The following is a 12402-nucleotide window of genomic DNA, read 5'->3' on the forward strand; positions in this document are numbered from 1 at the left end:
AGTGAGGTCCATGCAAATGAGAGAAGGATTTGGGAGTAAGATTCAGACCATGTTGGTAGCCTTTCAGTGTTCTTTCAGAGGAAATCTCCTGGATGCAAGTTACGGCTGCAGCAAAATAGCAGAGGATCACGCTGAGCTGCAAAACCCTTGCTGTAGGTGGGGAAGGTGCTTAGATGTGGGGAAGCCACAACAGAAATGGAGGATGGTGTGTCAGCATATTAAGGAAAAATGCCGTTATATGGGGAAACCTGAGCAGGACACCCAGCCACACTTGGGAATTCAGAATGCCGCTTTGCAGAAATTACAGGTATGATGGCCTTAAATTTGGCCAGTTGTGTCAGCAGCTGTGCTCTTCCCAGCTCTAGCCAAACTAAACCAACCTTTTTGCACATGCTTGCTGCGAGACCTGCGGCAAGGAGGCAGGGACAGGCACCACCGGCCAGACAGAGCGGGGCATGCTGCAGCCTTGTCTTACTGCAGGGAGACATTAGAGCATGACGGCACAGCTGAGCCAGATGTGGGGGGGAAAGGCTGGAAGAAAGTGTGGGCGTCATCTGTCTTCTGCCTCTTCCATGTATGCATTTGCAAGTGCAGGAGGGTGACCACACTGGAACAGACCGTAACTCCCCCCAGCTCAGCATCCTCTCTGTTCGGCAATTACAAACCCACCGTTCCCCTCCTTGCTGACTGCTGCGTGCCAGGCGGGAACAGCACAGCAGCACCCAGCCCAGTGTCTCCTGCTTATTTCAGAGGTCTCGTAGGCAGAAGGGCTTATAAACATTTAACCACAGTGTGCAAGGAAAGGCAGACAGACATGGTCTAAAAATACAGGTTTCCCCCGGGACCTGCTGTAACTGCATGAGTCAAAGCCCAGGATGGCAGCTGAGGGGCTCTGGTCTTCACTCAGCATCTCCTCCACAGCCCGCAGCTGGATCAGCATGCACAAGGCTGTCTGGCCACTGTGAAAGTTTGCTGCCAGGCAGCTCTGGCTGGCCCAGAGCTTCAGAGAACACACACCAGGAGAGGCAGGCAGCTGCCTGGAGGCCAGCACAGAAGGTCCTGGTAGAAGCCAGAGCCTGGGCGCAATGAGAGCCCAGGTGGGACGTGTGGCATTCCTATGCTGTAGCCTGGCATATAAAGCTTGCTTGTGCCACATGGCTCGGTGAGGAGCACAGAGCTGCACAGGCTTGTGACAGTAATGCTGGAACTGAAACAATATGGTTTAAAGAGACTTCTTTGAAATACAAGTTACTGCATTCAGTCTGAACAGTACAGGATAAAATCAATGCAGTGATCAGCCTGTTTGGCCTCATTTAAGAAGCTACAACTGACCTCTGTGTTCACAGACTCAGCCAAGTGCTTAAAATCTGTACAGCTTATAAAAACCTGGAGTAACCATGGTTTGGGCCAGATCCACGAAGAGCTGTGCTGGCACAGCACGGGGAGGGAGGATGAGGGAGCCAGAGCTGCTGCTCTTCTTTGCTTGTTTTCAGAATAAAGAGAGACTCAGTCTTTGGAGATGCTAATTTATCCCTTTTCACAGTCAGTGAGTTTGCTTATGGCAATGAAAGGAAAACAAACAGTCATACATCTTCAAGGTCTAGTGCATAAATGTACCAACGCAGCTGCAGTCTGCATCGCAGGGCTGCATGCCACGGGGGTTGGGGGGGGATGGTGGCAGGGCTGGCTTACGGTCCGTGCTGCAGGCAGGCTGGGCTCACGGAGGTGGCCTGAACTCTCTCCAGCGCCTTTTTGAATTTTGAGTGCACCAATAAAATAATCATGAAAGTGCGAAGATTCCTGACCCTGGGCATTTCTGGGTCAGGGGCATCACATCACCAGACCACAGCCATGACCACGATGGCTGTTCAGAGCTCCCACTGCAACCTCCTCCTTCTCCCGAACCCACAAACACGGATAGCAATGGAGCAGGTGGGAGGCTTGGCTATGCATGCACATTTTTAGCAATAAAACTGTAGACACTTTCCAAGCTAGGCTGGAGAGCCAGCAGCTGCTCGAGTCTCTGCTCACATCTCCCAGCAAATGTGGGCTTGGGCAGCAGCCCACAGCAGAGCAGGGGTGGGGACATGCAGTGCCCCCACCTGGCAGAAAGAAATGATTTGGGGGTAGCAGGAGAACCGGTAAGTGTTTAAGGACATGTCTATGAGTCAAATGTTTAAGGTGGCATTTTGGGAAATACAGCAGGCACAGGCTGTGCTTTGTTCACAGCAAAGGGCCCGTCTCAGATCTCCACGTTTTCTGCAAAAAGTTATTGCCAGTGCACACAGCATGAACTGTAGCATCTCAGGGGAAGCGTAGCACTGAGACAGCAACAGAGCAGGACCGCCTGGCAAGGACATGAAACTGCAGTGCAGCCCCTGGCAGAACTGCCCTGCCATGCAGGAGGAGGAAAGAGCCACATGCATCTGCTCCATTAGCATATAAAAGATATCAGGTGTGATTAGGAGTGCTAAGGATGTGGCTGTGTCCCTGAGGAGCCAGCATCACTGTGGGATCACAGGGTTTGGCAGGACAAGCTGAGAAGTGGCAGCTGAAACCAGTTACAAAGATGTCACGGGCATTTGGGGAGAAGCTGCTCTGAAGCAGGTCACAGGCACCCTCTGTTTCGCTAACATCGTAACATTCTTCATACGGTGGCAACATCATTTCTTCTCATGTGGCATTAATAGTTCCCCAGTTTAAAGTTCAAATAAGGTCTGGCCTGCTTCTGATGTGCCTCCTTGTAAAATCTAAGGGGAGAAAATAGGAATCAACACCTACTGCTCATTCTTAGACAGGTTATTCCATCTTGGAGGTGGTTAAGGAGGATGCTATCCCTCCATAGGATTCAATGATTAGAAACTGGAATAAAAATGAGACATGAACCAGAATATAACTGTAGAATAATGAATAATTCTGCTATTCCAAACTCATGAAACACAAAGAGAGGGGTTTAGCATATGAAAGACTCCAGGAGAATGTATGCAGCCAGGCTGTTAACATTTGCAATGTTCCCAGCTCAGAACTGATTCCCAGGACTTGACTGAACAAGCTGACATCAGAAGAAGAGTGAGGAAGCAAGGCTGGGATACAGCAGGAACTCTAAAACTGCCCTGGAAGAGACCCAGAGCAAAGTAACTGGTTTGCAAGATCTGGGAGTACAAAACTAAGCCCAAAGACCCTAAAGACAGAAAGCAGACACAGATGCTGATCTTTTCTGTTTTAATTGTAGAGATTGTATCCTCACCACAGTGTTTCATGCTTTCCCTCCAGTACAGCTCTATTGGCCATGAATGGAAGAGCAAAGGCATAGAAACCTGACTGTAACAACCTCGATTCCTGTAGAGGAGTTATAAAGGACTGTATGAAAAGTTTATTTGTAAAAAGGTTGCAATGATTGTTAAAAACATGAGGTATGAAATGTAAAAAAAAAAAAAAAAAAAAAAGGAAAGAAGAAAAAGGGGGTGATTGTAGAGGGATGAATCTGGGTTAATTAACATTGATAATATACAACTGTGGGCTGGCTTCAGGGGCAGGGGGGTGGGGGGGTGGCTGATGTAGATAAGGTGCAGCTGTGGCTGTTCTGTTAAGAGGTTGGGCAGCCAAGGAACAGAGAGCAGCCAAGGAAGAGAGGAAGAGAGGAGGAAGGAGAAGAGAGAACAGAGAATGAGTGCCCAGGATGAGGAGAGACCAGGAGAAGGCAGCAGAGGGACTGGCACGAAGAGTATGTTGGTATGAGATGGTAAAAGACCTTGTTATAGCTGGCTAGTTTGAAGGGTGCTGTGACAAATTCTGACCATTTCTCTGTTTTTCTCTCCACCCTTCTGGTTCCCTAATGCTCACTTTGTCTGGGTCATCTTTCCAGCCATAGGGCATGCAGGATATTTTAGCTGCAGCTGGCTGCTGGGGTGATCTATACGATCCCCATTTCCCCAGCATTTTCAGGGCTCTTTTCCACCATATCATCTCATTCTCCAATGAGCTAATCTGCATGGTTTGTATCACCTCCCTTTTGGATAAGTGTCTCTCTGGACCTTTATCAACAAACTGAACTTGAGGAAATCCACTTGTGCAGAGACAGGCAGGCAGAAAGCTGCATGTGTGAGATGTAAGGTTCACATGCAGCGCTAAGGAAAATCCCCCTACAACAGCCCCACCTGCCTTGATAGCCCCTATGGGCTCAGCCCCCCACACCCCACAGCAATGTCCATTTATGAGACCTTCCATCCCCACCCAGGATGCCCCCCTTGTTTCCAGCCCTCTAAATCTGGTCAAGCTAAGCTGTAGAGCCCTGGAGAAAGCCTTGTTGGAACTGCTTGTTAGCGGTGTTGATGATTAGTCCCCTGTGCGTCTTGTATCTTACTCCCGAGATCAATGTAATGCCTTAAAGTGGTGCTTGTAGCAAAAATATAATCTGTCTCTGAAAGGCCCTCAGCCTCTGCCAGAATCCAGCTGCACCAGACCGGTTGGACTTTGCAGGGGTACAAAAACCCAGTTATCCCAATTTAAGGACTGGAGGATAGAAATTTTAAGGAAACTGAAGAGGTGATGTCATATGAGACACTGTGGAAAAGAAAGTCTCTATGACACAGATCACTTAAGGGCAGTAATAAGAACAAGCAAATCAGGACAAAGAACTTGCATGAGGATGGAAAAGGCATTAGCCTGCAAAGGGGAAGAAATTACAGGAACGTGAGGGATTTCACAAGGACATGTTAAATTTATGCACTGTGGTTAATTCACATTTATCAAGAAAACAGGTTTAAATCCAGAAAAAAAGAATATCCAAACTTTCATCTGTAGCAATTAAAGCTTTGAGAACAAGGTCCCTACTAAGGAAAGCTGCAAGAAAAATTTTCAAATGACGTTGCTATTGAATGACACTGTTCTTAACCACAGTTTGCACTAAAAGTGCTGAACGGGGCCAGAAAAGCACAAAGCATGCTAAAAAACAGCACAAGAGGGAAACCAACAGGTTGTGTTCAGCAAAGAGTTTGGGATAATCCTATCCACAAATGGCTGGATTCGGTACTCATTGGCAGAGGAGGGAACGGCAGTGTTGGCTGGGCAGGGTCTCCCTGCACCTCCACCTTTATGGCTGCTGTGTTTTTCCAGCTTCTAAAATCTTTTCTTTTTTGCTGTTCCATAGCATGCAGCGTTCCCTGCTGGGTTAGGACACTCTCAGCACCTGAAATCTCTCAGCAGAAACTCTCCTTGGCTTCAAGTAATAGGTTACAAACCGCTTGCACGTGTGTGGTGTGATTCTAGGTGGACTAAATATCCATGATTTCAAAGAAACAAAACCACTCATGGACAAAGCTTAGGAACATAAATGGACAAGTTGTTTGTTCAGGTTGTCTGTCTCTTAATCAATAAACCTTTCTGGCACCCAGTTTTGCTCACGTCCAACTCTTCATGTTGTAACTGAAATAATCGGACAAAAGCAAATGTCGTGTGAAAATCTACCAGGTTAAATCCCAAGGCAGGCAGTGAGGTGGTATTGGCAACTTTCAAAAACAGTTGATGAAGAAAAATAAAGGAGCTGCATCTCAAATCACCTGCAGTTACTTTTAAAGGTTTGAACCGGCAGAACAGCAAGTTCAGGACTGGGAATTTGGCTGCAATGATTTAAATCAGAAAGGAAGCAGAATTACCTGGGAAATGCAGATGTTCCACCTCGAACTGCTTACCTTCCCGGTCCCTGAGCGCTTCATGGGAGCAGGTGTATGTTCTGCGGTGCGGGGTACTCCTGCCTGCTCACCTTCCCTGCCCGCTGCCTTGCACCTGCCAGGTATCGCAGCCACCGCCTTTCATCCAGTGCTTAAGGCAGAACCATTCTGAATGCAACTTAATGCAGGTTTGGTAGGTTTCTTTTCATAATGTTTTCATTTTTTTTAGAGAACAGGAAAAACACGGATCAAAAGCTCTTTGACTTGTATAAATGGAAACACCCCCAACTCCATAACACGTGTGCAGGGTGTGAGCACATCCCTTCGGAGCAGCGTGCTCCCAGCGGGCTGTATGCTTCAGCTCCTCTGACCTGTCCTTCTTCTGGCTGGAGCTTTGTCTGCAGCAACACTTCATCTAAGCTAGAAAGATTTCTATTTTATATGTCAAGGCAACTCCAAATTGAACAGAAATGTTATTTTTATTAGGGTGGTATTTCTATGCATTTTCCTATCTTTTCCAAAGGGAATGTATGTCATACTGAAAACATTAATTCTTGGGAGTTTCTAGAGAATGAATGTACGTTAAGCCAAAGACTACTTTAAATACTTATGGGAAGCAGTAATCATGTTTTTATGTGACTTATTGTAGGATGACTCCCATAGAAGCCTGATGTGTTCAAATATTCCTTTAGCAAAATTTCTTAATTCTATAGGATTTTTCCATAATGACAAGAAGAAATAATATTTGGATTCCTTGTCTAAACAACCTAATTTTCTTAAGGTAGACCTCTTTCTTTTTGGTATTTATATGACAATCTACTTTCTAAATGTGGATGTATTTGCTGTTAAGCTTTCAAAGGTTGGCTATAGCTGTATGAATACTGAGCTACCTGTCTGCATGTAGCTGCAGAAATTGCACTTCCGAGCTAAGTGCACTAGAATATACATGATGCTCCATTTTTTGCCTCTTACCATCTTTGAAAAATCTGTACTGAAACTTTTTGCTTCATTCTGCTTTTGAAAAAAATGATTTATTTTTTTTTTTTTTTTTTGCTCCCAGTTTAAATGACAGTTCACAAACAATGCTTTTGGAAGCCGGGACAGTTTACAAGCAGTGTAACCAAGCACAGCCTGAAGCAGTGGTTGCAAAAGAGGAAGTACATTTTTATCAGTATCTGTACGTTTTTTTTTGTGGGTACATATTAGACTATGGCTTATGCAAGGAATGGGCTGTAACAACACAATTACCTCCATGTCATACAGTTAAAAGTCAGGCTCAGAGCTATTCAGTATTCTACCTGCTAAAATGTAAAGTAGCTACTCCGACTGCAGGAGGAAGAGATGGACAAGGTGGGCAGGTTAATCTCCAGCTCCTCTCAGTACACAAGTGTGCTCTGTCTGATCTAAGGCTTTGCTTGACAGCTACCGAGCCCCAGAGAGCAAGGCTAAATGGTGGGGTTTGTCACATTACGGGAAGGTTATCATGCTGTCTGCGGTGCATGTGTACATAACACCCCTCGAGGGAGCCATCAGCGTTTTGCCAAAAGCAGAAACAGTCAGAAAGGTGCTAGACTTTGTTACCTTGGCAGCCAACAGAAAAATGTAGTTTTGCTCCAGTGGATTTGCATCTTTGGCCCTGAGGTGCTGTTTTTCTCTGTGTTGGGGACCCAGAATAACAAGCGACAAAAAATAAACAACAAGCAGACAAATGGACAAAAATTATCTGTTATTTTCTGAGCATTTCAATACATTCTTTTTCTTACAAGTCTGTCAACCTGCACCTCTGACTGTGTCTTTGTCTTGCTGTGGGACACGCAATGTGAGTTTGAACACTGCAGATGTCCAGGGCTGAAAAACAGACAGATGAGTCATCTGAACACTGGCTGGGTCGGTGCCTTCGGTGTTTGAATGACTCGTCCGTAATGAAATGATGGGGCATTAAAAAAACACAGACAACACATTTGGTGTTCAGGTTGCTGCTTCTCTTGGAGTGCATGGAGCTTCCACCCAGAGATTTCCAGAGCAAAGCGATGTCTTCAGCTGCCTCCGCACCAGCCATCAGGGGATGAAATCTGTGTGTGGAAAGGAGATGAGGCCATTGAGCAAATGAATAAATCAGTGTCGAGTACTGAGAAGGAATGGCACAGAATTAACGCTTTCCCTTGTAAATCTTTTATTCAGTGCCAGTGATTTTCTTCATCACCTGGGACTTTGTACAACTGAGCCTCCATGGAATGTGTGTGTGTTAACTGAGATATTGCTCCTCTCTGTCCACCATGGCAATATGGCTGGGGACATTAAGAACTGAAGATGGCCCCACGATCACCCCACCTGATCGACGGCTGCTGCAGTTATGTGTTAATCTATAGAGGGCAGCTAAAGAGCAGTCGATTGAACTGGCATTTATCCATATGAATTGCACATGAATCATCCTGATTGCTTTGCAAAGGGGGCTCTTGCAGGACTGACAGTGCCTGAAGGATGAGCGAAGGTCTCTGCCTGGCTTAAGAGAAGTAACCAGAAATGAGCTGCAAAATCATCACTTTTATACTGAGATAGCTGGGACTTACCTCTTCTGCCTGCCCCATAACATCCAGAGATATCACAGCCTCCTGGATATCCAGACTGCCCAGGCTGTCCTCTGACACCAGGAAAACCTTGAGGACCAGCATTCCCAGGGTAACCCTTCGGACCTGGTTTCCCCAGCACAACTTCTCCTGGTGGGCCTGAAGAAGAAGCACTGTAAGCTGTAGCACATCTACTTTAGCTGCTGCAGTGTAATACTTCATGTATATTTTTTCCATCCTACATGGTGGTTAATTTTCTGAGTATTTTTTCCTCATTTTGGTAAAAAATAGGGTGTGCCAGTTGGAAAACCTTTTCTGAATCCCAGTAACTAGAAGGCTTATTCTTGACCTTAAGGGTGCCCAGCTTGGCTAAAAATGGAGCCTGGTTATGAGAATCCGAAGTCCACCTACACGTCAGTGCAGAAAATCACCCTAACCCCAAGATCTATCCCAGAGTCATTGGGTTGGTTTTTTTTGTCTTTACATCCCAACTATAAAAAATTAAATATAGAAGAATATGTTTGACCTCACTCTTTTGATAGTGCCTGCTTACGTCAGTGGCAAACCTCCCACTGATTCCAAGTAACAGGGATCCAGGATGGAGGAATACACCAAATCCTAACATTACTCAAAAACCCTTGTGTGTCATGAGCTGAATTTTCAGAGCTTCTATCCCCTGAGCATCTGGTCTTGCATGCAAAAAGGCAGCAAAACTAAAACTCCCTGGGTATGCTGCAGGTCATTAAAATACATCATTACCTGGGATTGGGTACCAGAGGGAAGAAACTGCCTGGAGCAGTCTCTTACATCTTTGCAGAGAGGAACCATCCAGGATGCTGCCACCAGTGGGAAGGTCAGTCTGCCCTACCACAGTGGTCCTTAGGCTGAATGATTCTTTGAATCTGACAGCTGGTGAGCACCGCATGGCACCACTGGGGTAATGTGAAGAGGTTATATTCACTCTACCTGTTCTGCCTCTGGGTCCTTGGATCCCTTCCTCACTGGCTCCAGACATCCCTTTTTCTCCTTTGGGCCCTGGGGCACCTGGTGACAGAAAAGAGAGGTGTCACTTCATGGCATTTTGCATTTCACCCTGAATTAATGCTCCTGCAGCCTCCCCACAGGGCTCTTAGATGTTGGAGTCAAAGCCCTTGGCTGTGCAGAGAAATATCTATTTCTTTTAACTCTGTCTGGGCACCTACTCTCTTTTCCAGGGTAGTGATTTGCCCATGATCAACAGGGCTCCAACTAGCATTGATCTGCAGCCTGATATGGGTGAAAACAGAGGTTTTTTGCAGAGAAATTCATAGTGCTGGTGTCAGTGCTTTGGCCTGGGTGCGAGGTCCACCCCTACGCCCTTCACACGGATCAGACAAGTCACAAAGCTGAGCCATCTCTTTGGCTGGTGCTGGTATATCAGGATTGCTGGGTTTGTATGAAATTGTTCACAAAGCCAGTGTGTCTCAGAGCAACAGGTGCTTTTTGAGAAAATACCATTTTTCGTATTTTTGAGATTAAAGTATTTCGATCAGCCATGTCCTTAAGATTGTTTTTCAGTGAGATCTGTCTTCTCCCATCTCCTTACTGGACAGACTGGAAACATCTGCAGGTTGTTCCTTCCCTTTTCTCTTAAAGGTGACATTTTGATAAGCTTTGCAGATACCGGCTATGACTGAACAGTGCCAGACTAGGATGTTAAACAGAAGGTCTCTAGTCACTTAGAGGTGTTAGGACACTGCTGAAACCAATGTTTTTCATTTTATTTTGACAGACAATTACTTGAGCCACTGAGAAATGTCTGCAAAACCAAGCAAAACATATTCCCACCATTCACTCATTCATGTGCAATGACTGATGCCGCTTTCTGAGATTACATTAATCTATTTCTTTAGTCATGTGTGAGGCTTTTGTTGTTCAAACTGCTGCTCCAAAAACCTGCTTCCACTTTCAATAATGCTTCAGCTGCCTCATGCCTTCCCTTCAGTGTTTTCCAAGACTCGTCATTTCTGCCCAGAGGTGATCTGTTGCACCACCACGCCTTCATCCTGTGAAAATGGCTGTTTCTTTTGCCTTTCCATAGGGAAAACCTCCTGCCCTGTAAAATTAAACTCTCTATTCCCCAAAACCTACACATCCTAGCAAACTGGCCTTCCTCTCAAAGCAGAGCTTGCAACAGAAGACAGAAGAAGACAGAGCTGCTTCTGTCTTCTCCCTTCTCTTTGAGCTGTTTGACTTGCATTTCTCTTCCTAGAAGACAGAAGTCCAAAAGGAAATAACAATGAAATGAGATAATATCATGGGTTATCTTTACAGTACTGCTTGAGGCACTACAATGTTTAGTTAAAGTATCAAGGTTATAGTAAAAATGCTTATGAACGCTTCTGTCCATACCTCTTTCTCCAGGATATCCATCTTTGCCTGGCTGCCCCGGAATGCCATTTTCTCCTCTTTCTCCATTGCTTCCAGGGGGACCTGGAGGACCTGATGGTCCTGGTTCTCCAGGTTTTAACCTTTCTTCCCAAACAGGAACTGGCTTCCTGGCGTGTTCATGAATGAATGAGTCAAATTTCAACACATGAGCTAGGAAGGCAAGACAGAAAAGAATGTTTCCTTGGCTGGGAGCTTCAGAAAAGAGACAAAATCGAAGGATGTTGTTTGAGAAGGTATTTAGAATGATCAGCTAGTGCTAAAAAGCTGTCAATCCAAACTGAGAAACCCAGAGGCTGAAGAAGAAGATGGGCAGCTGAGTCATGACTTTGCCGCCTGACCCTGGGCGAAACGTCGCTTCTCTTCGTGCATCACAGCGCAGGGCTTTCCCAAAAGCACCCTGCCTCAGGAGGAATCAGCACAAATCACCAAAAGAATAATTTCTTTCAAATTAGTTTCAAACTTTTCCATTTAAGAAATAAAGGCATCTTTGCGATGTGCAAGAGGGTTTCCTAGGTCTCTGTGCTGATGCCACCCAATAAAACCAGCATCGCCCTGACAGCCTGTGATGGGACATCTGCTCTGCGTGGTGCTCCGCACAGCACAGGGCGGAGAAGCTCCCTGGGTCACCACAGCTTCATACTGTCTCCCCTCTGGTGGTGTTCACCACTGCTGGGGGGGGTGAGCCCCCTCGGGAGCTGGGCTGCTTATACTCACTTTGGATCATCCGCTCACAAGCCTGGCTAACAAGCTGGTAAATTGTGGCCAAGGACTGTGGTTCCCCCTAAAGTGAAACGGTTTTTTAAATTTTAAAAAAAAAAAAAAAAAGAAAAAGGAAGTATTAATACATTTTAAAAAGGATCGATAACATAATACATGATAGCTTTCTACCCATTCTTTTCCTCAGCTTGAGTTTCAGAGACATTAATAACTGTGAAATGCAACTTTATTTATTTATCACAAAGCTCTGAAGCCATAAAATTGAAATTGGGAAACATCAATAACTGCTTTTCTCCTGCACATCAAAAAGCCCAGATTGAATCTCAATAATTACCAAAGCTACCAAGAAAGGGAGAGTAAATTTCACTCTCAAATTTTATCAAAAAGGATGCTAAGTCTGTAGCTCAATATTCTGTGATATGTAAAATATCTAATATGATCAGATACTACAACATCCTATCTTTGTTTAAATCTTTTATGAATATTGATTCTTACCATTACTGTATTCTGAATAAATCATATATTAGTGGTCCTTTAAAAAGTTTTAGTGAAGTATGGAAAAGTGATAAAAATGCAAAAAGCTGCTTAGAAATAAACATCGACTGTAGCTGTGAAATTTCATAGCTAACACACTGCGCCCTTCCAAAAATGTTTATAAAATATACATTTCTGGCTGGATCACTGTGCAGATTACCCAGACTTAAAAAAAAAAAAAAAGCTTAGCACAACACTCAAGAGAGGGGAAAAATTAAAGTTCCACTGGGGGGAAAAAAAGAAAAAGAAAAAAAAAAAAAGAAGTATAGAAAAAGAAATGGAGGGAGAATGTTGTTAATAATTATAAACCAAGGCATTAACTTGAGACAGAAGCACCTCACCCCTGGCTGAAGCCTAATTCACATAAATTAATCTTGGCAAAGCACTCGGACACCTGGAAAGACATGGGGTTTGTTTTTAACCAAAAGACAGGATGAGAACAACTTCTCACAACAAAATAACCTTCACAGGCAGCGTGGTTCTCC

General features: G+C 44.9%; 1 protein-coding gene across 1 annotated transcript in view; it reads right to left on the reverse strand.

The window, feature by feature from the left end:
• Positions 1-7380: 7380 nt before the first annotated feature.
• COL20A1 (collagen type XX alpha 1 chain) overlaps positions 7381-12402 on the reverse strand; it is a 44819-nt gene continuing 39797 nt past the window's right edge. Inside the window, exons 33-37 of the mRNA XM_040609512.1 lie at positions 11381-11447; positions 10628-10816; positions 9203-9280; positions 8240-8395; positions 7381-7741 (exon numbers count right to left, since the gene is read on the reverse strand). Of these exons, the coding sequence (XP_040465446.1) occupies positions 7728-7741; positions 8240-8395; positions 9203-9280; positions 10628-10816; positions 11381-11447 (504 nt within the window). The 3' untranslated portion in view covers positions 7381-7727. The remainder of the gene's footprint in view (positions 7742-8239; positions 8396-9202; positions 9281-10627; positions 10817-11380; positions 11448-12402) is intronic.

This window comes from Falco naumanni, chromosome 10 (assembly GCF_017639655.2).
Source record: "Falco naumanni isolate bFalNau1 chromosome 10, bFalNau1.pat, whole genome shotgun sequence".
Taxonomy (NCBI): domain Eukaryota; kingdom Metazoa; phylum Chordata; class Aves; order Falconiformes; family Falconidae; genus Falco; species Falco naumanni.